Here is a 27877-nt window from a genome sequence, read left to right as displayed (position 1 = left end):
GCACCTATTTACCTCCACAGTACAGGGTTATAACCTTAAGGACTCCCGCCCCAACCTGTGCTATATAGTCAAATGTATTGGAACAGAATAAAAAAACTTCACAGAAAACTGTATATAATGCCCTATTTGAAAACATGAACTACTGCAGGAGTGGCGAGTAGGGCTCGGCAGAACAAACATACAACCATCCTCTTTTATACGAACAGTAAAATACATATACCGTACAAAAGGCTGCTTCTCTCACATTGCACTGAGACACGCCCTTGTCATCCAGATAGTCAGCAGCAGCACCTCTTACAATATACAGTTACTTAACAAGTAAGTGGTATGCTTGCAGTGGGGGGAAGAACAATGGTCCTAAACCTTTGCAGTACTGCTTAAATGCACCAAGCTCAAAAATGAAAGGGCAATTTAACATTTAAAATTAATAATCAGAATGCCATATGTTAAACCATGCCGGTTCTTACTTTCATGTGATTACTGTACACCTCCTACAACCTCTACTAACACATAATAACAAAAGAAGTTAGATTGAATGAGATGTTCTTAGATATACTTTTAAAGGAACATTTTTCAGAAAAACCCCCCAAACGTAATTCCAGAATAGAGTCAGAAAAATTGTGTTTTGAGCCTGAAGTTTGTCCCAATAAAGGAATTATCTGGGTAAGACTTAGAGGTGGTACAGTCTCGATACATAAAAACTGTTTCACATGACAGTAAGTCTATGATACTGAATACAAGACAATCTTCTACAACAGACAGTTACTGGAGACAGAAACATGCACCGAAAACTTCAAGAAGCTGAATTTATCTATTTATTTATTTCCTGCATTTTTATAATTTAAAATACATTTTAATAATGTCACAGTTCATTCAGAAAGCTCTGTAAATTGTTTTCCGCATGCTGGGTGCCATTTTTCCCATGCTAATTTCCTCTTCTTCATTGCAAGTTATTTTCTGTAGACTGTAACCTCAGGGGTTTTTCCTGCCTCATAATGGTCATTTGGACGGTGACTGCACATGCAAGCCTGATTGGTCCAATACAGTCAACCAGTCTGTTTTAGATTATTTGACCAAAAAAATGACCAAAAATGTGTGTTATGCTTCAGTAAAAGAAACCACAGTTAATAATAATTGCTGAAACAAACGCTTGTAATTTTTATTTGCCTCTGGCTAATACCTCTTTGAGAAACACCATGAATGTCAGTCTGTGTTTGATAAACACCGTCACAAGGAACTGTGAAATAATTTCTGCTAATTTAGCTTAATTTGGGAGCCATTAAGAGTTCTTAAATTTCTTTAAAGCATTTTAATGATAATATTGGTATTGGGCGCTAATATGTCGAAAACTAGATTGCACAAGGAATTAAAAAGATGTAAGGATGTTTTAAACCACACACAGTAACTGGCTAATTTAAAGCATACTGTTAACATACTCAGCTTACATCCAGAGTAAAAGTATCAGGTGAAAATAATGATGAGGGCTAAAAATACAGCAGCTACTTCCCATACGTGCGGTAGAATTGGAGGCAAATTGTGGTCTTAGTGTGCAAATTGGTGCCAATTAGTGAAGTAAATTGATTAGGACACCTTTAGCAACTTAGGGGGGAGACTAATCACAGCTGACTGGTTGGCCTGATACCCCTGGACACTTATTGGATAAGAGTCACTCATTTAAAATGCCAAATGTCGCACATAGTTTACAGATGTTTTGCAGTAATGTAACGGACAACATAGGCAGTAATAACAAAAGTAAAGATCAGAATGTTGAGTAAGTTCATTTTTTACTTAAAAAGCACCTAAATATCAGAGTGTGCGTGTCTTTGTAATGAACTTAGCTGCATTTTGGTGTTGAAGGACAAGGCTGTTTGTCTTTTTCCTTTCTTTGAGCTGCTCTCTTCTCACTCTCTCGTTCATTGTGTGATGTCAGTTTTTCTCTGTTTATGTCTCCATTTTGTTCAGATTGGCCTCTCTTGTTGTCAGCCTTCTTCTCTCTTTCTGCCTCTATTTTTCTGTCCCTGCTTATGTTTGCCTGTTTCTCTCTCTGCTGAACCTTCTTCTTCTATATGTCTCTCATCTGTCTCTCCATATCAGTCTCTGCACTGCCTGCATAATGTGTTTGACTGTCTCCCTGCCTTTTCTGTCCCTCTGGCTGTCTGCCTCTTGCTTTGTTACTGTGCTCCTCTCTGTCTCTGTTTATTTCTCTTCCTTATTTTTTCTTCTCACCTTTCTGATTCTTTTTTTTCTTCCTTTCTTATTTTTGTGTTTTTTTTCTGTCTGCTGGTTACTTCTGTATTCCGTCACGGTTTCTCCTCTGCCCGTCTTTCAGACTCTGGCGTCTCTGCTCTTTGTGTTTTTACTGCCTGGCTCAGCTCCAGAAAGTTATGGGGGCTAAGTGTTTGTACAGCCAATGGCAAGATGGGCCATATAAAAGCACCGAGCTTATAGATGTGATGTACGACACTCTACGTGACTGCTTTGATAAAGAAGTAGCATCCTACTGCAAGGACACAGCCTTCGACTGCTTGTGTGTGCGTGTGTGTGTGTGTAAGAGAGAAACAGTTGTAAAATACTAATCAAATTTCAATGCCAAGTTATCTGCCACGGTGTATCTGTGTATGCATGCATGTGTTTTGGCCAACCACATTAACGCTTTGAGTCCCGGAGTACCACCAACTCACCACCCCTCCTTGCTCTACAGTTGCCGTGGCAACATACCAAGAGGCTCCATCATGTGTCTCTGCCTGTGACCAAAATTTTATAACGGCTCACAAGCTACGGCTTTGTGTGTTTGTCGGTTTGTTTGTTTGGTTTTTTTCGCCTTAATTTTAGCATCTGATCATGCTGAAGGTACCGTGAGGTGATGCTGAGTACAAAGTGTTTTGACTTCTCCTGGCCTCTGCTTTGATGTCTAATTCAGTTTTCCAGAGATATCATTCAAACAGCGAGCTCTCTACAAGGCAAAGCTTCCGAAGGAAAAGAAAGATTAAGTGCAGATTTTTCACTCCCTTTTCCTAGCACTGATAATAGTGAGTGAAGAAGGTTTTTTTTTTTTTATCTAATCCCAGCATGTTGCATGTGGATGAGGCCTAACTGGGACGCTTCTTAATCAAACACCAGTATCGGGTTGGATGACTTCACTCACCGTGGTGTGGTTATGAGGGGGGAAACGCTGCATAGACACCAAAATGTTTTTGTATGAAGTGACCACTAGGGGAACTGTAGTTGCACTGATGGTTATTTTTTCAGCGATTGCTGTTTGATTTCTGCAAATGGACATAAACTGCCACACATAAGCAGACAGAAATTTTGTATTCGTAGAACGCTTTTATGTTAGCTAATTTACATTTATCATTTTATTTATTTATTGCTGCTTTACTGATTTGTAAGATCGCTGATCTTAAAAAAAATGTTTTTGCAAAGAAATGTAAACCCTGCCTTGAATCAATCTACCCTCTACTCAGACAGTTTAATGCATTTTGTGTTCATGTGTGCTAATACTAATCCTGGCTCCATAGTGTAGTAGTGAACATATTTGAATAACATGCCCCATTTTGAGACAGAGAGGAGACACAAATCCCTGTCAAGAAGAAGCTCTCCCATTTTTATACATATACATGTACATATATATATATATATATATATATATATATATATATATATATATATATATATATATATATATATGTGTATTAAGCTATATATGTAGCTAAAATCCAGTTATTTAGTCAGATGTGGTGTCTGTCTCTCTCCTCGCACTAGCAGCAGCAGCAGTGTGTTGGCAGAAGTTTGAAGAGCTCCGGCTTTGCTGTTCACACTGTGCCACACAGCATGCCATATGGTATGGTGGCTATATAACATTATGTTAGCTCAGCACAATATTTAAACATCTTTTCAGAGTTTTATCGCTTCACATCATTGTTTAGCTTCTTCAGGCCTCAACTTTACTGTTTTGGTTCACTCTCGCTGCTCTTATTGGCCATAGAAGGCAACAGTTTCAGCAAGAAATCTGTGAGACTCTTGCTACACGCTACCTGTCCAAGTCCAAATTTAAAAAATGGAGATGTTTAGCTATTACAGAGCCAGTTATTTCATGAGATTTTAGAGGTCAGAAGCAGAGTCAATATTAGACTTTCATACAGCTAGCCCAGAATGAACAATAATTTTGCTCTGTAGCTGTTTCATTTGTGTAATAAGCAACTCTTTACAAACTCTTTTTTCCTTTGTGCATTTGACTCGGGTTTTGTACTTCTGTGTGTGTTTTGCACTAAACTACAAAAGGATTGTGCATTAATTCGACAGAGAAAAATAACACATACAAAATGTGCTCTTATGTTCTGTACATTAGTTTGAAAAAACAGAGTGATGCATGGCACAAAAAGTGTCGGTTTGGCGCTGATTTGGTGGAACCTTCCCAGTACAGAAATATTACAGGCATGTGCTCAAAATCTACACAAACAGCCACATGCGCCATGGCAGGGTCCCAAAGCAAACGATGAAAACTTTGTGATCAATTACTGTTCCGTGCCCTGGATAAGAGTGCCAGCTAAATGCTCAAAATGTAGCCAAGCCAGGAGAATAAGTCAGCCTGTGTCCTGCAACCTATTTAGCGTTTCTCCCTCTCATGGGTTCAGTTCCGTTTTAGACAAGGGAAAGGAAGTGGAACAAGGTTGTTAACTGAAAGAAGTGACTGTGGAAATGACCCTAGGAGCGAACTTTGTCTGACCTATTGACTGTTTCTATTCAGCACTACATTTTTCCAGGATTTACAGCTTTATTGGAGGGGAAACATTTATTTTTTTTCTGCAGATTTGTGTCTGAGGGGCTGGATGGATGTGATTGGCTATAGTTGACTGTGTTTGAGCTATAAAAATATCTGTCCAATGGTTCAGATTGACTGATAACTTTATACAGAATCAAAATCTTTGTCATTATTCCAAAAGCACATGAAAATTATACGCAGTCCTATTCAGTGCAAATAAAGCAATCTAAATATCTTATTAAGCTTTTATTCTATGTATAAATTTAAAAAGGGAATTTCTAATAAATGAAAAATCATTATAATCAATGCAAATAACTAAATGGCCTGTATTTGTATAGCGCTTTACTAGTCCCTAAGGACCCCAAAGCGCTTTACACATTCAGTCATCCACCCATTCACACACTGGTGATGGCAAGCTACATTGTAGCCACAGCCACCCTGGGGCGCACTGACAGAGGCGAGGCTGCCGGACACTGGCACCACCGGGCCCTCTGACCACCACCAGTAGGCAGCGGGTGAAGTGTCTTGCCCAAGGACACAACGACTTAGACTGTCAGAGCCGGGGCTCGAACCGGCAACCTTCCGATTACAAGACGAACTGCCAACTCTTGAGCCACAATATATATGAATACAAGTGAAGATTTTCTAGTTTAAGGTTGTTTTTTTTAGTCCATTGTGTTTGAAACTGAAACTGAATTACAGAGGTAATAATAATTGTCACGTCATTAAAATGACTTGCAGTTTGTTTTGGCCAAACTCTTTGCTGCACAGGACTTTGAGACATTTTTTAAACTGTATTAAAAATGAATAAGGGGCTTGTGGTGCAGAAAATGCTTTCATGAATAACGTTTGATTGTTTTTGCTGGAACATGATTGCCTGATATTGCTTCTCACATTCTACAGACAGCAGACTTTAAATGTTGTGCAACGCTGATTTTTGATGTTCATGCTCGCTGTCGTTGGTGTTTTATTTATTCCAAAAGCAGACGTACAACACGTCACGTCACACGGCGTCACGACCCGTCTGGCACAGTTTGTTCATTACATCAAATCTAAAAGCTTTCATGAACTTGGTGCCGATGCCAATCAGCAACACTTCCGGGGCTGACTTTTTATATATATGAAAATGTCACAAGTTATTATTCTACTATTAGTCATCTGCACTTAATGTTCAGGCCACTGTAGTGCTCACTGTGATTCATAGCTTAAAAAAAAAACCCAAAATATTAAAAAGTTAAATGTTTAGACGGAAGGCAGATTTCTGGTGAAAAGCTTTCCAACTTTGGTGTCACTGTTGTGTTCACAGGCCTGACACCCAGCAGAAAGCCCCGGTGAGTGCTCCTCCTCCCCCACCGCCCCCTCCACCTCCCCTGAGCCGGCTGGGCCCCCAGAGCCGGAGGAGGAGATCCTGGGCTCCGACGATGAGGAGCAGGAGGACCCGGCGGACTACTGCAAAGGTCAGTCACATGCACACGTCTGTCCCAGCCCACACTTCTGTCTAATGGAGCTTTGCGCTGGCTTCCCTGGCCCACACCGTCTCTTCTTCTACCTTATTTCTCCAGAGCTCCATCCTGATGGGATTAACAGTTCATGTTTGCAGACATTATAACAGCCAATTCAGAATTGCTCGGCTTTTGCTAAAATGTCAGAGACGAACCGAGTGTCTTGCCACAGCTCAGGAGGACAAAGGCAGCTTTACAACATTCAAAGCATTAATTATAACGCAGCCACGTTTCAAAATGGTGCATCACTCTGTAAAATTTTATTTCGCTCTAATCAGTACACCTCAACATGTTTTGATCACATACCACGAACATCACTTCAAGTGAAACTTTTCTCCTTTTTTCCCCCAGATGGCTTCTTTCACTGTGTTTAGAAAGTGTTTTGGAAGAAGCACAGTCGAAGCGTCAGATCTCACTTCAGTAAGATGAAAGATAAAAAGAAAAGAGGAAAGATCACATCTCGTTTATGTTGTTTGGCTTCTTTTCAGTTTTAAGTCTGAACCTTTTAAAGGACTTTTAAAGCACTCGGTGCACTTTTTAACCCATTTAGGAAAAGTGAATACAGCACTTTGTGTTTATAAGAAATGTTTAATTTCATTGAAAATGTCAAAGCTGACCTGGTGACTCAAGAAAAGCTGTGAGGTAGTGTAGCTTAGGAATGCTCCGATACTGGCCTTGGTGAGTAACACTGTTGAAGCACTAGAAGCTGGAACCAGCAAATATTAAGCGCTTTAATTCAACTGACTCCGTAATGACTTGAGGAATTGGTTACACTCATTTGCCATGGCATTAGGTACACTTAACTAAATGAATTAATATGACGATCCTGCAATACATTATTATAGCCTTCAGAAACACCTTGCTGCAAAATGCAGTACAACCAGACCCATAAACTGCATTTATGGTAGTTTAAGGAAAGCAAAGCTGAACGACACTTTAAGCAAAAACTGAAGGATTTATTCCAGCTTTTGTTAGATTGGGTTTGTCTTAGCAAGCTTTACCGGGCAAAAATTGATTTAAGTCAAGACAAATGTACTAATTTTACAGATTTAAAATGAAGTTTTTCATTTGTCTCTTTATTGTGTATTTGTGTATAGCTTCGTTTAGCTTTAGTTCGTTTTCCTTACTTTTCAGGGACCATGCACAGAAAAGATTGATCTCATAAGAGTTTAGCAGCTAGATATTTATATCAGCAGTCCCTGGGCACGTGCACACAATGTTAAATAGACTATAAAAAACAAAACATATATCCATGATACAGAGAGAAAACAGAATAATCTAATCAAATATACATATATAGTCAAAAATAGATCCCATCTGGCTGTAAAATGTGCTTTGCTGTGCTTTCCTGCTACTTTGCTATTTCAAAAAACTCCAAACCTTCTCTTCTCCCTCGGCCCATGTGAGAATAGAAGAGGTGAGAATCTAGAGCTGAACAGCCTCCTGCTCGCTCTTTCCTCTTGCCTAAACTTGGAGTTTCTCCAGGTGAGAATGTGTGCGACATAGAGAATCTCTTCTCGTGTGCCACATTTGAGAAAGGGCAGCTTCAGACGGTGCTCAAACTTCATCCACTTTGCAGAGTTCATGTGCAAAATCGGCTGTCTGACCCTTCCTCCCTCTCTGCACCTGCTATCCTACCTCCACCTCTTACTCGCTAATGGATTTCATGTCATGGCAGGGTTATCGACTGTAACCTTCATGTTCTCCTTCCCCTTTCTCTCTCAGGAGGGTACCATCCGGTGAAGATCGGGGATTTGTTCAACGGGAGGTACCATGTGATCAGGAAGTTGGGGTGGGGCCACTTCTCCACCGTATGGCTATGCTGGGACATCCAGTGAGTCACACATTAATGTTTATATACAGCAAAGGCTCTCAGATTCTGCTTCATGTTTCTCTTGTGCACACACACACACACGCACACACACACACACACACACTAACCGCACACACATCAACCACAAACACTTGATCTAGGAAAAAAAAAGAGCGCTTGCATACACCTAACCTCTCGTTCACACCCATGCACATGAACGCTTGTTCTCATCCTTTTGCACTGCATATGCCCTTTTTCGACTGCATTTGGCACGTCACCACAATGACAGCTGCAAGGAACACCGCCCTGTGCTGGCTTCAAAGCCGTCTATTTACACTGTAATGTTGTTTGTGTGTTCACAAGGCAACCGAGGTGGATGGATAACGGTATCATCAACCCAGTGTCACCTTTCAGTGACTCGCGCACATACACACCAACTAATTTATTCACCAGTGTTAATTACACTAATGGTGGTCATAAGCTAGCGAGTTGGGTTACTGTAGGGACGGTCTCCAACAAATACTGACCTTTCATTGTATGTCACTTTGAAGATAGATGTATAAACTTTATTAATCCCACATCAGAGTTATTATAGTTTTGTATTTTGAAATTCTGTTTTATTTTTGTTTTGTTTTAATTTTAGTTTCCGTAAGTTTGGATTTTCATGTTTTAGTTTAGTTTCTATTGTTTGAAAGGTTTAGATTTTTTGTTTTCTACTCTATTCTGTTTTTAGTTATTATTGTATGGCAGGCATATGTCGCTGGCAAGATTTAGGAAAATCAGTACAAGTATTATAATAAAAACACAGAACCTTTTGAAAGCATCTGACTCACAGTCTTAACATTCAAAGTTTTAATAAATATGTCCATAAAAGCCTCATTGGTGAAGCTTTTAAATTTTACCAAACTAACAAGTACTTAAACCTAAGATACTTCCTCTCTTTTTTATTTTATTTATTTTTTCAAGTTCACAATTCTACTAGTTTTTTTTTTCTACAAGGTTAGTTTTATTTTTTATTGAGGGTTTTTTTTGGTTAGTTTTTTTGTTTTTTGTCTTTTTTAGTTTAGTTTGAGTTAATATAATATAACCATGATAACCTTTTCCCACACTAAGAAAAATACTATAACCCCTCCTTTTTAAGATTTTTTTTAAAGATTTTTTTTTGTATATGTACAGTATACAATGTATACTGTCACATGGAGGGGGTGGTGGTGTTGCCCGTAATGGAGATTAGCTTGGCTAACGTCCTCCTCTTATCCACCTCCTCTGGTCCTCTACTCTAGGGGACTGGCTAGGACAGAGTTGGAGTGGCTGAGGCCATCAATGTGCCATAAACGGCACAATGCATGTTTTGAAACATACAGAAATCCACACACGAATCGATTTCAGAGGAATAAACCTCTTTTTTCCCCATCTCTCAGTCTTAGATGTGCATTACTCACCACTCATTCTCTTTTTATGAATTGTTGCTTTTCCACTGAATTTTTCACTGAATATATGAATGCATGCTGTTGCCAGATGAGATGCGTTTCTCTGTTCTCTTTAGATCGCTGACCCGTGGCTTCTGAAGCGCATGTTTTCTGTTCTGTGTTCTTTCAGTGTTTTTGTTTCTCCCTTTCTCCAGGAATTGTTTCCATAGTTCAGGAAACAGAAGGCATAGGATAACATTGTAGTGCAGCGCTCCTCTTTAAAGGGCCTGTGCAATCTCTATAGTGCATCGTGTAAATGCACAATGAATGTCAGATCAACATTTAGCAGTTTTTATGAGAGCAGTATAGGCGTAGGTGAGGAATCCCACTCTTCTTTTTCATCTGCTCATATTGAAACACGCTCACCATTAATGTGAAGTGAAATCTGAAGTTGGTTTGTCTCCAGTTCGGACTGTGCCTGTTCACTTTGTAACAAAACAAAGCACAAAGGATTTACTCACTTCAGTGTACAGCTAGCGAATATTGATTTCTTTGAAAAATAAATGAAGCAATAGACGCCAAATGTTCTGAAATAATGTAACAGAACGAGGTTAGATGATAATAACTGAATATATTCAGCATGATAACCTGATTACAAAGAGTTTAAATGTGGGCCGCGAGGAAGACAAAGAGGTGTGTCAGTGTTGTGCTATTTCACAATGTTAAGATTGTTTAATGTTAATTAAATGCCACACAGCTCATACGTATGCATTTCCAGTGGCAGTGTGGGTAGTGTGAATGACAACCAGCAAAGCCTAGGCTGACGCTGCTCGTTAATACTTGGTTCACTCGGTGATTCCTATTTTCATCTCTCTCACGGGGTGGCATTAATCAGCTTTGCTGGCTTCAACAACCTGTTAGCGTGTGAGTCAGTATAAAATAAAAATGATGCGTGTGTGCGTGTGGCATTGCAGAGTGAAGAACTTTGTGGCGATGAAGGTGGTGAAGAGCGCTCAGCATTACACAGAGACGGCCTTGGATGAGATCAAACTGCTGCGATGTGTGAGAATCTGATTAATTTGACATTTTCGCTTTTTGGGATTTTCTCGTCTTAATTTTGTCTTTCCGTATGTTCTCGCTTCTTATTATAACTCTCGGCAATTTTTGCATCCATTGCCATTTTTCCCCTTAGCTCCTGTTCTTACTTCACCCTTCCATTCTTTCCTTTGACTTTAAATATAAACATACAAGTTGTCTTGCATGATGGGTGAAGAAGTCAGGCCTCTTATAATCTAGTGTTCAGCAGCTTTATCTTCCACATCCATCTTTCCTGTCTTTTTTCTTTCCTCTGTTCACATTTACTCGTGCTCGAGTATTTTTCCCTCTTTCCTATCTTCCAGGCCTTTTCCCTTTGTTTTTCTTCCCTCTTCATCCTCCTATTGTCAGGGCCATCCTCTTTTTGTCCCTCCTGACATGTTTACCATATCTCATTATCCATCTTGTCCTGCAGGTGAGAGAGAGTGACCCCAGCGATCCCAATAAGGATATGGTGGTACAGCTGATAGATGACTTCAAGATTTCAGGAGTCAACGGGATACGTATCCTAATCAAGAAGTGTACATGTTTGGATATATGGAAAGGACAGAGATGTGATAATGTGAGTCCTTAACTCCCAGTTGCAGACGTTTGTATGGTGTTTGAAGTGCTGGGTCATCACCTGCTGAAATGGATTATTAAATCCAACTACCAAGGTCTCCCGTTGCCGTGTGTCAAGAGTATTATCAGACAGGTGAGGACCCAAACACACAAACACACACACACACACAAATAACAAATTGTATTTAAGGACATAATAAAATGACTGAATATTTTACAAAATTTGGGTAAATTTAGCACCAACACTGCAGTCCAGCATTTGCAAAATGAACCCAATCAATCCTTGTTTCTCCAACAGCCGTTACTGCAGGTGTGAAGTTAATACACATTGGTTGAGATGATCTTCTCAACCCCCTCGCTATTTCTTAGATCTTGCTTCCAACGAGCCAGCAGACCTTTTGGTATTTTTTTAAGTGATCTTGAGTGAGAGTTTTCCAGTCTGTCTCAAGTCTTTCCACAGGCTTTCCTGTTTGGCTGCTTTTTCAGTCATTGTCAGTCCAGTCCTTGTACCTGACCATTTTCAGAGGAATGTTTTTGTTTTGTTAAGCCACCTAACATTGACCTATGAATTATTCAAGCATAAAAGAGGCACTTTTGCACAGTTTTGTATGTGTATTGTAATACGGAGACTTTACATGTGTTCTGTTTCTCTCTATAATTCATTCGGTGGTGCAGGTTAACATCATTTTCTAACTAATTTAGTTTCTGTGTCCCGGCCTGTCATATGTTGACTAATGAGGAGTGAAGATGGTGGATAGAAAATCATTCACACAGCCAATTAATATACATTTGTGCTAATGTTCAATTCCAGCGTTAATACTGCCGCCACTCTGAGAAGCGGGATGACAAACCACCTGATCAGCTGAGCGTTTCGGTTGCTGTCAGCCTCTTGTAAGCTGAGCTGGAGATGAGCAGAAATTGAATGAGACTGTCCTTCACTTCAGTTTCAAAGCCTCAAGACAGAAACAAATGAAAGAAACACAAGAAAACATCAACAGTTTCTGTCCTCGCCGCCCTCAGAGAAGGGAAAGCATCTAAAGAATGGTTGAGCTGACTTACAGAAAAAGAGAGTGAATGAAAGGCAGAGAGACACAGAAAGAGACATGTTTGCATTTTTTGTGAATCCATGCCTGAACAAGAAGTATGAACATGATTTCATGCCTCTGTGCTAGACAACCATGGCTAAAGGCATTATGGTTAAAGGTTGCTAGTTGCTTCGTTATATGTGCCGATCCTTCTCGTTCCAGGATATTGAGAACATCTTGAAAGAGTCTCTGAAGATTTAGTTCTCACATGTTTTTGATTCAAGGAAGAACAAAAATTGATGTAGGTGGTAAAAGGAGAAAAGTCAAGCTAACGCACCTCACGTTTTGGTCACAACTAATGGTTCACATGCTAATTACGACTTACGGTGAAAGACTAAAGTCACCAAATCTCACTGGTTAGCGAGGGCATACAAATGTCTGTCTATCTGATGTGTCTGCAGGTCCTGCAGGGCTTGGACTACCTCCACACGAAGTGTAAAATCATCCACACAGACATAAAGCCGGAGAACATCCTGATGTGTGTAGATGACGTCTTTGTTAGGCGTATGGCCATGGAAGCAACTGAATGGCAGAAAGCTGGAGCTCCACCACCATCTGGATCAGCAGGTAGGGATACGTTTCATTCTCACCACAGGTATTTTCAGAGAAAGGGCTATTTAAAGGGACCTTTGCTGCTGTGAGTAAGATATCATTAACAATATTTGGTCATCTTAAAATCTGGTATTTCAGTTATATCGGCCCATATTTTTTTCTTCCTAACATTTGTTGTGTGTTCTTTTTTACTTATGTACGCTGTTCCCGGCTCAGCCAGGTGTTGCGTTTGTAGCGTTCGCAAGACGTGTGTTGCCTATAGGAAAGTTGCAGAGTGCCCTTTCGCAGCTATCCCATGTCAGCACTCATAACATGGTTGGAGGGAGTTTCTTCCATCACTTCTTTAGCTTTTCATTGTCATTTATCTGCCATTTAAAATCATAATACTGGTAAATTAGCAAATAAATAATATCAGCTGTTGATACATCAACACCTTGATTCTTTTTCAGGCTTTCTGTTGTACAATTGCTGCTCTGTTTGTGATTATTTATATATGTATTTATACATATTTATTATATGTACGTGGAAACATATTTGCTACAAAAAATGTGTTTACATGCAAAATTGCCATGAGATTTATGACACATGCACACTGGAAAATTATCTTCTTACTGCCATGCATCCTGAATCAGAGTGTTTGTGCTTGCTGATTTCAATCTGCATGCTATCTGAATACAGTCAGACCCTTATTTCTCTATATAAGGAAACACGTTTACCTTGAGGTGAAGTGGAGAGAGCAGTGACGATGTTGTTAGAGATAAGATTGCTAATGCGACAATGAAGGAGAAAGTAAATAGTTTCCGAGGAGGAAGGCAGAAAAGGGCCAACTTTTGAAAGTGTAAAAAAATTAAAATAAAAAGGAAAGATCAAGATAATGAGAATTCATAGGATGATGGAGCTTTGCTTCCCTTGAGACACTTACTGTGCCTTAAGTATAAAAAGGTTTAGAATCAGGTTTGTGTGAAGTGTTTGTGTGCGCACTGTTAATAAGTTCGGGCCTAAATTAGAGCCATTGTCCTGCTGTGTGACCCAATTTGGGGCAAGCTTTAGGCGTCAGGCTCCCATTCGAATCTAGAGAACTTTGACGGAGTTCATGGTGGACTCAGTGACTGAAAGGTTCCAAGGTGATATAGTTGCAGAACAAGCACAAATTACCACCCCTCCACCACCGTGCTTGACAGCTGGTGTGAGGTGATTGTCTTGATATGCTGTGTTTGGATTTTACCAAACATGGCCAAACCACTTTATTCTTGTCTTGTCTATCTAAAGGATATTGTTCCAGAAGTCTTTTGGTTTGTTCAGATCCAACATTGCAAACGTAAGCTGTGTTGCCATGTTCTTTTTAAAGAGAACACACTGTCTCATGGCAACTCTTCCAAACAAGCCATCCTTGGTCAGTGTTTTTCTGTTGGTACCATCATGCACTTTGACAGTTACCATGCTAACTGAGACCTGCAGACTCTAAGTTGTAGCTCCTTGATTTTATTGCCGTTTCTCTGAGCATTGCATGGTCTGACCTTGTGGTGAATTTTTGGGATATAATATGTTAACAGACACCTGAATGCTCCACAACAGAAAACTGCCAAACCTCCTGTTTTTATAGATGGATGCTCACAGTTGTAAGTGATCAGTTAATCAAGTGTATTTGATTCGCAGCACTGGGCAGGTACTTAGCCTTTTATAATGAATCATTACGGGTGTACTTGGGGTTTCCTACATGACTGTAGCTACACTGTATTGACGTGACAGTGGTGTCAATCTTAAGCAAAAAATCAAATTCAGGTATTTCTCAAAAAATAACTGCAGTGTGTTATACTTAAGTTTGTTTCCAAATGATTGGTTATTTTATACGAAAATTAAAAAGAGAACAAAACCTAAAGGTTTTTGGGATATATTTTAACTTTCTATCAGAAATAGCATGAGCGAGGTCCGTTTGTTTACTGTGTTCATTTAGACCTCTTACTTCTTTGTTATTACAGATTTCTCTTATGTTTAATGTTGACGTACTCGTACAAGAAGGGTCGAAGCCTTGAGTTTCTTCTCACCTGCTTACCTTTACAGAGACATTTGTTGCTTTTTTTTTTACCCATCTCTTGTCAAAAAGTTCTTCCACTTTAAAAAAAACCCTAAAAGTTCTCAAAATTATTCCTGATGAACTCCACATGAACCCTGTCCCCTTGGTGAACCCCCTGTGAACTGTCAATTGCTTGCATCAGCCAATAGAGTCTTTTTGAGCCTCGGGGTAACAAGTTTTACTGCTTAGATTTCTACATGCGCGATGTCAGGCACAAAACCATCAACTGTCAAAACAAGAGCAAGTGCTCATAGTAACACACGCTGTCTCTGACTGAAGATAAGCAGTACATCTTTTTTTTTTTTTAAATTGACATTAACAGAAGTGTAGAAATAATTGTCGACATGTGTTTTAGTGAAATTTCATCTATTTCTGCTTCATGTAAGAAGAAATATATTTTATTTATTTGTGAGTGAAGCTACGGAGGATACGAATGCCAAGTACTTTACACTGCTTGCGTTATTATAAGCTAATTTCAATTAGCAGCTCAGCATTGTGCCTGCTGAGCTGCTAAGATAGGACTTAATAATAACTTAATGATTGTAGAAGAAAGCATTAAAAAGAGTAAAACTTAAACATTATCAATACAGGAAGAGCATGGAAAGTTATTTTTCTTGATTTGACATCAAGATTTACTTTTTTGTTTATGAGTGTTTCACGTTTTTAAATGAGCATGCATGAGGCCATGCGGCGACATGCATGATTTGCACTCTTAACTCTTAAACCTCTGTCTCGGTTGTGTGACGGACTGATGACAGTAATGCTTGAAAGTGTCTGATTGCTATTTTTTCCTTTCTGTTTTATCAGTTAGCACAGCCCCCCAGCTCAAACCGGTGAGTACAACAGATGTGAGTATGAAATGGGACACACACACACACACACACACACACGCACACAGCACAATATTAAAAAGTAATGCACTAATTGTCTCATTTAGAGTTATTTACCTGTAGGTAGTAGTCTGTTGTTCCAAATAAGGCAGGATAAGCTATATTGCCAAAAGTATTTACTGATTTGCCTTCACAGACATATGAACTTGAGTGACATCCCATTCTTAATCTATAGGCTTTAATATATGTTGGGCCAACCTTTGCAGATATAACAGCTTCAACTCTTCTGGGCAGGCTTTCCACAATGTTTTGGAGTGAGATTATGGGAATTTTTGACCATTCTTCCAGAAGCACATCAGGTCAGGTCAGACACTGATGTTGCACAAGAAGGCCTGGATCATCTTTTCTGCTGTAATTCATCCCAAAGGTGTTCTGTTGGGTTGTGGTCAGCATTCTGTGTAGGCCAATCAAGGTCTTCCACATCATCCGTGTATTCATGCGGCCATGTGGTAGCAGGAAGGGGCCATCCCCAAACTGTTCCCACAAAGCTGGGAGCATGAAATTGTTCAAAATGTCTTGGTATGCTGAAGCATTAAGAGTTCCTTTCACTGGAATTCAGGGGCTGCGCCCAGCTCCTGAAAAACAACCCCACACCATAATCCCCCCTCCACCAAACAATGCAGTCAGACAAGTACCGTTCCCCTGGCAACCACCAAACCCAGATTGCTGATCGCTAGATGGAGAAATGTGATTCGTCACTGCAGAGAACCCGTCTCTACTGTTCTAGAGTCCAGTGGCAGCGTGCTTTACACCACTGCATTCGGCACTTTGAATTGCATGGAAACCCCTATACATGAAGCTCTCTGTGCTCTGTTCTCGAGCTAATCTGAAGGCCACATGAAGTTTGGAGGTCTATAGCAATTGATTCTGAGTTGCTGGTGTTCCCAATCATTTCCACTTTGCTATAATAACACTTACAGCCAACTGTGGAATATTTATTAGTGAGGAAATTTCACGACTGGACTTGTTACACAGGTGGTGTCCTATCATGACATCACACTGAAACTGCCTGAGGTCCTGAGAGCGACCCAGTCTTTCATAAATGTTTGTAAAAGCAGTCTGCATGCCTAGCTGTTTGATTATATACACCTGTGACCAAGGAAGTGATTGAAACACCTGAATTCAATAATTTAGAAAGGTGAGTGAATGCTTTTGGCAATATAGGGTATGTGTGACACACACTCACCAGCCACACAGTCCTGCCCCTGATAAATAATTTAAATATTATCATTTAAGGCTAAACTAACATTGGAACAAATAAAAACAGAAATATAAGTATATATAACTAAACAGCAAAAATGTAACTGAAAGATGTAAAACTATTGTTTAAGCTGAGTGGAACTTTAAAGAGTTGAAGCTCAGAGGATATTAAAAATTGAAATGGAAAGCACAAAACGGCAGCTCTGATGCTCGGTTTAGTGAACGTCTATAACATATACATTAAAACACAACACTCAAAAGTATCAAAACCTTTTTTATTTCTTTGTTTTCCCTTTTCACTGACTTTCTCTCCCTCTTTTCTGTTTTTTTTTTTTCGCCCCTCAGGTTGGAAAGATCTCCAAGAACAAGAAGAAGAAGCTGAAAAAGAAACAGAAGCGGCAAGCCGAGCTTCTGGAAAGGCGAATGCTGGAGATTGAAGCCCTGGAGAGGGAGGCAGAGAGGAGGGAAGAGAAGGCCAAAGAAGGAGGGGAGAAGGCGCCGCTCGACCACAACCTGCCTTCACCACTGCAGCCGCCGCAACCGCCTGCGGGCCACAGCACATCCCTGGGAGACAGCGACGATGACGACGACGATGAGGAGGACGGAGAGGACGAGGAGGAGGAGGAAGGAGGAGAGAGGCCCATCAGGCTGACTAATCATACATGTGAGTCATGACTGCAGGGTGACTGTGAAGATAAGCAATTTTACTACATTCAGACATTTTGTGAATCAATTAGTACTGCTTCAGCGTGTCAGATATGACTCAGGTGTTTTGATCATTTATAATTGTAATTGTTTGAAATAGAAAAATGCATACAGGCACTTTTCTCATAATAATTCTTCAAAGTACATAAATACACCTGTTATTATCATGTTATATGTGTTCTTACATCCCACTCCTCCTTCAAAAAGGTTACCACGACTATGGTCCACCAGGAAAAAACTCAAATACCAGTTGGCGACATCTTCGGCTCATTTACATTCCCTGTCACGTCTGCTTAATGTTTGTTTGGTGGTTTCCTGTGATCCTGTAGGCTATTTATAGGCTGTGTAAATTAGTTTGCTACTTGCAGGGAATCTGCTGCATTGCCTCCTCACAGCCTGTTTTTCGGCGCTCTGAATCATCGCCAGCATTTCAGATTTCAGATGAACTTAATTTGCCACTTTGTCTCAATTTAAGTGAGACAAATTGGCAAATGAGTCTGATTATCAGGCGGGCTTGAATGTTGCAAAAAATAAAGCACTGTTAATCGGAAGCCTGAAGACAAGCTGCAGAAAGTCGAACATATATTGTTCTCCGCGTCCGATAACTGTTCCTTATCTGTTAGTTATCTCTTATTTGGACTCCATTTAAGCTAAAGAAAATGTTTCCTGCAGCCTGGGGATGTAATCGCCAAGCTGCAACGTTCCGGTTGCATTTATTGTTTCCAATCAAATACACTGGGGGAAAAGTGAGCAATTAATTAAAAAAAACAAAAAACTATTCAGGTTGTGAATAGCTAGAAGGTGAGTTTTCCCATAGCAGATCTTGGCTTTGACAGATCTGCGTCACGTGTGAGTATTTGTATGGTTTTGGTTTTAGTCTGTCTGTGAATGAATAGGATGTGGATTGGCTCCAATCACTCAACCCACGCTAGTCCTGCTGTGTATGGAAGCCTCGGCTGATTCACGAGAGGGAAAAAAAAAGAAAGAAAGAAAGAAAGAAAAACGTCTTTCTCCGTCTCCCTCCTCCACCCTCTGTCTCTGCACCTTCTGCCTCTTTCATTCTTGTATTCTCGCTTTGCTACCTTCACTCCGATCTTTCTTCCCTTTTCATGCTCCTTTTCTCTCTGCCTACATCTTGTCTGATTTCACTTACTGTACATCTTCCTCCCGCCCACCAACTGTCTATAATGTTTTCCTTTTTGCTCCATGTTAGGTGCAGCGCCTCCCCAGGAGCAGAGCGAGGCAGCCCACATCACAGATGATGACCCTGATGAGGAGGTGGAGGAAGAAGAAGAGGAACCTACGCCTGTCGCTGAAAAAGATGCCCCTATTCCCCCCGCCTCAGAGGAAGGCAGCAGAGATCCAACACAAGCAGAGGTTGAGCCAGAAGAGGCAGAGGAGGAAGAGGGATTAAAAGGGACAGAGAATGAGAATGAGGAGGAGGAAACAGAAGAGAAGGTAGCAGAAGAAGAAGAGGAGGAGGAGGAGGAGGAGGAGGAGGAGGAAGAAGAAGAAGAAGAAGAAGAAGATGAGGAGGATAAAGAGACAGAGGAGCCAAAGAGTGAGAGCAAAACAGAGCAGGAGGTGGTGGTGGTGGTGGAAGAAGAGGTTTCAAAGAAGCAAGAGGGGGAGGGGGAGGACGAAGAAGAGGAGGAGGAAGAGGAGGAGGAAGATGAGGATGATGACACGACTACTGACCTCCTCACAGATAACACCTCCCCCATCAAATCCCACAACAATAAAACCAATTCGGTCAAAACCAACGGCCATGTTTTGTTAGGCTCTGAGGGACTGAAACCAAACCCAGGCACGCCTCCGCCTCCTTCCCCCACCCCAGAGCCTCTTCTCTGCCCCCTGGTGGAGTCTGAGCTCAGCTACACAGACAGGGACAACTCTCTGAGCTCTGGTTATGAGATGTATAACGGCGAGCTTGGAGAGCCAGGACTCACCAATGGCTCCAGTGAGCGGCACCTAGGTACAATTCCCATCTTTCCCGACTTGCCTCTGGATCCCGAGCCGGGAAACACCATTTGTGTTGGTACGGCAGACATTGAAGCAGGACCTTCACCCAACAGCCCCACTGCAGACCGCAGTCGCACTGTGTCCTCCTCGAGCACAGGAGACACACCGAAAGGTAAGATCGGATTACAGATTTTTCACAGAACTGCACACATAATTAGCAATTTCAAAACTCAGACTTTAATATTGAGTATGTAAGCGACGATGGCTGAAAAATAGTACTGATTTTAATGATAGTGGGTGTAGCAACCATCCAGTGCAGGTATGACATGAAAATTAATATGCCAGATGTGATCAAATTAAAAATGTCAGTAACTGTTTTGTGATGGAGTGATGGGCTAAAACACTGTGACCACCGCCCACTAATGCACTGTCCACTCCAATCTCTCTCACCCATTGACTCATGCACACCTCTGACACGTGAAGCACTGAGTCATTAGCTCGCATCACCCGCAAAAAAGAGACCACTGACGCTGGGAAATTGCCACGAAGCTTTGCTCTTAGACTGCTCCAAATGCTTAGATAGGTGTGCGACCTGACAAAGACACTCACTAAACGTCATTAAAGTGGCTCTTGAGATAATTATGACCAGATGAGCTGGACTTTGTTGCTGATTAGTGCCTTATCTCTGTTTAAAGCACTGATGGTCAGGGGTACTCCACAAGCTCTGGCCGTGTCATCTGGCAACAACAACAAAGTTGCTCTCGACTAAGCTGGATTGGTTTAGTTCATCAGACTCCCCAATAGCTCCAGCACAGAGACACCAGCCAAGCGATCTCCTTACAACACAACCATCAAATCAAACAACTGCCTATGAGTTAATTTGCAGTTTTTACCCGTTGCTGTGTAAGCACTGTGACAATTCACCACATCGGTGTACATATTAACACAGCACTTCAACATAAGACAATTACTAAAGCACATCAACAGTAGCACTAATTCATTTTATTCATTTCTGCCTCTGTTTGAAACCCATAAAAAAGCCATTTAATGTTTTTTTTTAATCTAATTTTACTGGTTATTCATGCTATTTGTTTTGGCAGTAAATTCATTTCCCCCATAGCCTGGTGCAAAACTGTTTGTTTGAGTTAGTGTTCCTGCTTTGGGTAATAAAAAAATCCTGACTGGTACAATAACAATGTTTGTCTGAGCTGAAAGAATACATTTTTATTTCTTTTTTTAATACAATATAACATTTACAATTCCTCCTGCTACCACCATGTTTCTTGTTATACAGTCTCGTTATTAACCTCAACAGTGGTTATAACATTTCAAGCCATCAATACATGTGTTTTAGTTCTTGTGCCTCAGAGTTTCTACCATTATTTATTGTTAGGGAACATATAACAGGTGGTATAGCTCATAGAGCTGAAAGGAACCTATATCCCTCTGCTATTGAAGAGGCCTGGGTTCAGCTATGCTCTGGGCATTTCCTCCAGCTCTCTCCTCCAGCTTTCCTGTCTACTCTCAACTGTCCCATCATAATAAAAGCTAAAAAGCCCCCCAGAAACACTCAGACATTATTTAAGATCTCACTGAAGTGATTTTCTGAAGTCCTTGTTGTGATTCAATATCACCAGTTGGCTCTAAACTTTTGCTTTAATTACAGGATTTATCTCCAACTTCAAACAAGTCCAAGTCTGAGTAAACTTTGTGCAGTGCAGTGGTTCTAACTACACAACTCTTTAAACTCATTATTATGAACTGTTATCATAAGCTCTTATTGTAGTTGCTTTTGAAGTTTTATTGTTGTCCCATCTTGTTTTGTCATAAACTTTTTAATTTTTTTTTAGCATATTTGAAATATCACAGCATGATTTTTATATGTAAAATAAACATAATATAACATTCAAACATCTTATTAAACACATCTTATTAAAAAGTGGAATTTCAATCATTTATTGATCCATTTAAAATATTCATTCTGAAAGTATATTTTAATATTTAACTTTGACGTCTAGCAGTGTGTAAAAATAATATCCTGAAATATTTAAAAAAAACAGAGTGAATATATGATGAGGCCACTATGTACAGCCGAAACTACGTGTCAGTTATTTTCATCTGCATTAATCTGATTGCTTTCATATAGTATTGACACGATTTTGTTTTGCTGCACTTCTTCTCAACATTAATGATAAATTTTACTTAAAAATTGAGACTGGCATCTTACGTCCTTATATAGATCACCCTAACATGAATAACCACTGCTGTGTTTTAATTTTACCTTTTATTATGTTATTACTTTGTAGTATTATATCATTTCTCATTATTACATTTTAGTGTCCAAATACATTTATTGTTTTATTTTTTGACCTAACATCCATCTACAGCCTTCTTTTTAGTATCAGTAAATGAATTAAGGTGCCAAATTTCTCATCGCATTACTTGTTTACATGGCTTTGTGATACTGTCAGTAGATGCTCATGTAACTTGATGACTGGCACGATTTCCAGAGAAAAACCTGAAATGATCCTTGTTTTAAATGCACGCCTATTCGAACATTACAATGCATAAACCCTTTCTGTATGTGTTAATGCTACGCTGTCCCGTTATGTTCCCTGACAGTCAGAGCCAGAGCTGCAGATCTTCTGATCAACCCTCTAGATCCGCGCAACGCAGACTCTATTCGAGTCAAAATCGCTGATCTTGGAAATGCATGCTGGGTGGTAAGAAAGCAGCTGCAGTTTGATATAATTTCATTTTGACTATTTTTAAGTTGAGTGAAAGGTGAAGCCTTTTATGTTCTGTTGAAAACAAAAAGAATAATGAGATGTACAGCAGCTGTAACCAGAGGTGACCACGGGTGCATTATGCTGTAATTTTTAAAGACATAATAGCTCACATTCATACTCAGAGAGGTCTGAGAGTTTCTGGAGGTGCATTCTGTGTATCCTGTATAAATGATTGTTATTTACTGTAAGAATTCATATTTGAAACCTGTGTAGGCAGGCAAGTCGCCACAGGTTGCACAGGTCCAGATATTTTAATGAGGTTTAGATAGGAAAACAAGAAGCAGCATAACATCAAACTCTGAGTTTCCTTCGGTGGTCCAATTACAGCTCTGCTTTCAGCAGGCTTTTTTTTTTTGGTGCAGCAGCCATTATTAGAGACCGGCTGTTGAAACGAATGTACTGGCAGGAGGCGCGTTCCAGCAGCTAACGCCGCTAGAACCCATCGTTCAGATGCGCTAATCTGATCCCAAATCCTGCGCACAACAATTACACACAGTCTCACAAAACAACAGATGAAAGTGTAAATAAAAGCACCCCACACATGTCTAGATCCAGCCTGTAACACACACTGAGCCAGCTGCACCCGGCAAGGCGGGACTGCACGCGAGAATTTAACAGGGTTTGGTTTCCAAAGATGAAACACAAGTGGACCCTGATCAGAGGAAAACATATCAAGATGTAAGAAGGGGAATATGTTTTATTGATAAATCCTAATTAAATTTTTTTAGTAACAAATATCCTTCCTCTCCTCTTATTTCGCGGACAGCATAAGCACTTTACAGAGGACATCCAGACGAGGCAGTACCGCTCCATCGAAGTCCTCATAGGAGCCGGTTACAGCACTCCTGCTGACATCTGGAGCACCGCCTGCATGGTGAGGAGAACACACATGCATAACATTATTACATACAAATATGCAGCTGTAGTAGTTTGCAATCAGTCGTAGAGAGGAGTACTCAGTTTGTCCTCCTGTAGGCATTTGAGCTGGCCACTGGAGATTATCTGTTTGAGCCTCACTCTGGAGAAGACTACTCCCGCGATGAGGGTGAGTATTTAAATCTTTATGGCACAAACTGTTTTATTTCCAAATATAGGAGCAGCAGCTTCCACTGGAGAATTAATGCTGAATATTTTTAATCTTAAAACTTTAAACTGGATGTTTAGTGTTGAAGATGTTCGATGCAAAGTGTTTAAACTGTTTGATATTACTGTGGAAATAATTAGCTTCACAGTTTTTCTCCACTATTTGATCAACTTTATATAGAAATTTAAAACTGATCTTAAAATAAAACTGAAATCATAAAAGGACGAACAGAATAAATAATTGAACAAAAATATACTTTTGTTTATCACTATGCATATAATGTTGGGGCTTTTGTGTCTTATCAGATAATGGAGAAAAGCTTTAATTTAAAAAAGGTAGTTTGTATTGTTAGCCAAAAAAATAGCCCAAATCAGTTTAGTTTAAAGTTTAGTCAACCCCTCTCCCCACATCCTTCTATCCACTTTAAATTCTGTCCCTTGAATCTGCTGCTGTGCCTCCACACATCCACACAAAGCCCACACTTCAAACCTCAGCCCGACATTAGCCAAGTGTCCTGTGAGATTAGGTGTATCTGTTTTCTGGTCTTTCTCCATCCCTTGCATGTGGACTCCAGTCATTAACCATACTTATTCTTCTAAATTTTATGTCTCGCGAAAACATGTCACATTACCAAACTGTGCACCTTCATCCCCACATTTCTCTTTATCACTTCCTCTCATCTGGTCTTTGATCTGTCTCGGCTCATTGTGCCGTGTTTTGGGGGGTTTTCTTTTTCCCCTCATTGCATGCGACACACAGTTAGCTCCCTGCTTCCTGTTCTGCACAGGCAATAAGCCAGTGTCAGTTTTATTCTGGCATGCTGATTTACAGAGGGTCACCTTTGATCTCCCGCTACTGAGGCCAGATTGAAAATCCAGTTCGTTCAGATCTGAATCTAAATACATGTCACTTTATTCATTTCATTTCCTCACCTGTGGAGGCACAGCTCACTAACACACGCTGTTTCCTTTACTGTCTGACTCTTTTTTTTCCTTTTTCCTCCCTCTCTTTATCCCTTCCTTATGCCCGCCCCCCCCCCTTTGTCTTTTTATACCTCACACTTCCTTTTTTTCAATTTTTTGTACCTTTAATCGTCCCTTTTTTGTATTTACAATGTTCTTACACTGTGTTTCACCCCTCTTTCAATTAATTCTACCGTCTTTGGCTTTACTCTTTTTCTCTTTCTATTTCTTTGTCAACATTTCCTGCCCCCTTCCTCTTCTTTTTCTTTTTCTCTCTCCCTTCTCCCTCCTCCGACCTGCCTCTCTCCTCCATAGACCACATAGCCCACATCATAGAGCTGCTGGGCTGTATTCCGAGGCACTTTGCGCTCTCCGGAAAATATTCCCGGGAGTTCTTCAACAGAAGAGGTAGCGCTGGCCAGAGAGCTGGTGGGACTGGGACACACGGATGTCTGAGAGGGACCGAAAATATGCACTGGCAGACCATTTTAAAATCAGATTTGAAAGTATGATTAAAACATCGAGAACAAGCTTCTCACTGCATTAGCGGTCGGTCTCTAAGCGTGTCTGCGGTGTACCCCAAGGCATCAGTGTGTGTCGGTACCATTCAGCCAGTGTATGTGCGTGTTGATGTGTGTGCATGCCGTAATGCTGAACCGTGCTTGTTCCCTCTGTGACGTATGTGGTGGTGGGCAGACCACATCGCTCTGATCATGGAGCTCCTTGGGAAGGTCCCACGCAAAGTGGTCGCTGCTGGGAAGTACAGCCGAGAGTTTTTCACCAAGAAAGGTAAACGACTCCGTGGTTGATGACTGGTTAAGGGTAGTGTGAGCCAAAGGGACAGCGGTAGTGTGTCAGAAGCAGGGCTGTTATAGTTAGCTAAACCAACAGATGTGAAAAAAGTAACAACTAAAAGAAAACTAAAATGATTATCTTTTTTTTTAAATAACTAAACTAAAACAGAGTTAAACAGGAAATGACCTTACCTTTAGTCTCTGTCAGTGTGGTCAAATTTGTCAACCCAGCAAACATCAGGAGGCATTGATTCGTCTGTTTACTAAGACTGACACATCTGTATGGCATTAAATGTTGTGGTCTGTGTTCTCAACTTCATAAATCCTGAGCCAGCAAATACTCCAAATAAATAAAACTATTAATTTCAAACTGAAACGAGCAAACCCGAACCCTTGAAACAAGCAAACTGAAATGAATTGACAATAAAACTTCAAAATGAAGTGATAAAATAAACAAATGTGTGCAATAAATACATTTTAAACACTGCCAGATTCTATTAAATTGCCATAACATAATAACAAAAATAAAAAGGATTTTAAAAGCACTTCTAGAAAACTCCACATGTGCATTTTATAGGAAAAATATCTGTTAAGAATCACTTGTGATCTCTGCTAGTCAGTAGAATTCATACAGAAGGTGATCATTGTCTAGCGGAACGGTTGTTGAATATTTACATTAACTAAATATCTGTAAATTATAAATTATTATTAACCAGACTGATAAATGTAAGCTTGCTATAATTACCTCCAATTTAAAATCTATGTCACACTTTTATATTTTACATCTGCCTTTCTTTCAGTTTTTTTCCCCCATGGAACAGACAACACAGTGACATATTTTTATTATATATCCTTACCAGCAAATAAATTTTATATCCTTTATATCCTATGCTGTAAAATCCAAAAGAAAGAGTTAGATGTGTTTAATCAGTGCCTCCTATATATCAAAGTTAGGATTAATAGCTTACAGGTTTATGACCAGGTAAAGCCAGTTAAACTAGTAGCAATGATAGTGCATAAGGGTTCTCTCTAGTATGTCATGCACCTCTCTGACCCTACTCACCTGTGAACACGGTAAGTTCATGGACCTGTGATTGATACAGCTGATAACCCTTGCACTTTCTCACTCATTCTCTTTTTAGTTTCGCTCCATCTCGTTTTTCTTTCTGCTCATATATTCTTCTTAATGTGTCATGAGACCTGAATATTTCTCCTTTGATCCTGTCTCTATCTGAGGTCTGAGCCTGCACTTGATGTCTCAATGTTCTCTCTTTTATCTCCGGGTGCTCTGTTAATCGGGTCTGACTTCCTCGCACCGTCTCTCTCACGTCTGCCAGGAAGCTCTCGACTGCATGTTGCAGTCAGACGGCCTTGTTTACTTCATGTGCACCGATATACTGATTGGAGACAAAAACACCTGGAAAAACTATACTCAAGTTTCGTAATAATGCGCGCCCAATCTCTGCATAGGAAAGGATAACAGTTGTAAGGGTTTATCCTGCTGTCAAAAACCACATTTCCTAATGAATGTTTTGCACAAAGCTGGAGAATTCTTAACAGTTTCCATTCTCCCATCTTGCAGAGGAAAAAGAGGTTACCATGGCAGCCGTGGTTTGAACCGGACCTTCGGTCTCGATCGCTCCGATCATTAATCATTCGCTCACACTTGCTTGCTTCCCTGTCAGACTTGTGTTTTCCTCCTCTTCTGAATAATAGACACCGTCCTTTTCTTTTCTCTTCTGTTTCTGTTACCTCACCAGGTCTTTAGCTATTTCTGTCCCTCTTGTACCCTCTGTTATTGTGTATTTTTCTGCCAAGACTCTGCAGGTTTTCACTCCATCGGTACAGCACCTCACTGATTAGCAAACCTTCAAACACAGAGAGAGTAATTAGTGAAATCAGCTACTGTTTGGCTGAAGCCTGCATAATCACGGCCTAATGTGGCATCTGATTATATGACTGGTACACCAAAATACCCATAAAGGAAAAAAATATAGATTTGCCTTCAGCAGTATTTATACATGGGGATGGTTTACATTTAAAAAAAAAAAATTCAGCAGCAACATCTTCAACTGTTAGATTAAAGTTTGCTGTATTGATACCTGGAGCATGCACAGTAATGATGTTAAAGCCTTTTTACACATGAACTCTTAATAATGTAGGCGGGAACATTGTTCACAGCTGCTTTTATCGCATGTACCCGCGTTTTTTTCATATGGCTTCAGTCAGACTGCACACGCACTCTTTGTACTAGGGTGCTAACAGGTTAAAGACCATTTAATGTCTGATCTGACAGCATCAGCCGCTGGGTGATGTCTGGAAAAGTTCAGGGCTCTGGTAAAAGTCTGAAGACTGATCAAGTCTTGTTCTGAGGTGATACACCTGTTTGTACAATGACAGGTTGCCTAATGACACGGCAGTGATTTAAGTTTCCTGTTAATGATCCTTGAATCATGACAATGCACGACAAGCTTCTTTTTAATAATTGAAAAATTGTGCGTTTTATGTGTGCAGGTTCCTGCACCATTTTAAATATCAAATTGAATGCTTTTCAAGGCATAAAGAAAATTATGCATAACTAGTCATTTCTATTCAGCAGTGCAGTAATCCCTACAGCAAGTGGATATTTGTAGATCAC

At 40.2% G+C, this 27877-nt stretch overlaps 1 protein-coding gene across 1 annotated transcript in view; it reads left to right on the top strand.

The window, feature by feature from the left end:
- The window catches only part of srpk2 (SRSF protein kinase 2), a 71786-nt gene that overhangs the window by 40495 nt on the left and 3414 nt on the right, over positions 1-27877 (top strand). Inside the window, 14 exon segments of the mRNA XM_025908457.1 lie at positions 6069-6127; positions 6130-6219; positions 7990-8098; positions 10461-10548; positions 10997-11084; positions 11169-11275; positions 12629-12794; positions 15661-15686; positions 17289-17607; positions 18862-19782; positions 22233-22333; positions 23166-23273; positions 23375-23444; positions 25142-25234. Coding sequence (XP_025764242.1) covers positions 6069-6127; positions 6130-6219; positions 7990-8098; positions 10461-10548; positions 10997-11084; positions 11169-11275; positions 12629-12794; positions 15661-15686; positions 17289-17607; positions 18862-19782; positions 22233-22333; positions 23166-23273; positions 23375-23444; positions 25142-25234 — 2345 coding nt within the window.

This window comes from Oreochromis niloticus, linkage group LG7, assembly GCF_001858045.2.
Source record: "Oreochromis niloticus isolate F11D_XX linkage group LG7, O_niloticus_UMD_NMBU, whole genome shotgun sequence".
NCBI classification, from domain to species: domain Eukaryota; kingdom Metazoa; phylum Chordata; class Actinopteri; order Cichliformes; family Cichlidae; genus Oreochromis; species Oreochromis niloticus.
The sequence above is the reverse complement of the archived record's forward strand: the minus strand, read 5'-3'. Positions and strand labels throughout refer to the sequence as shown.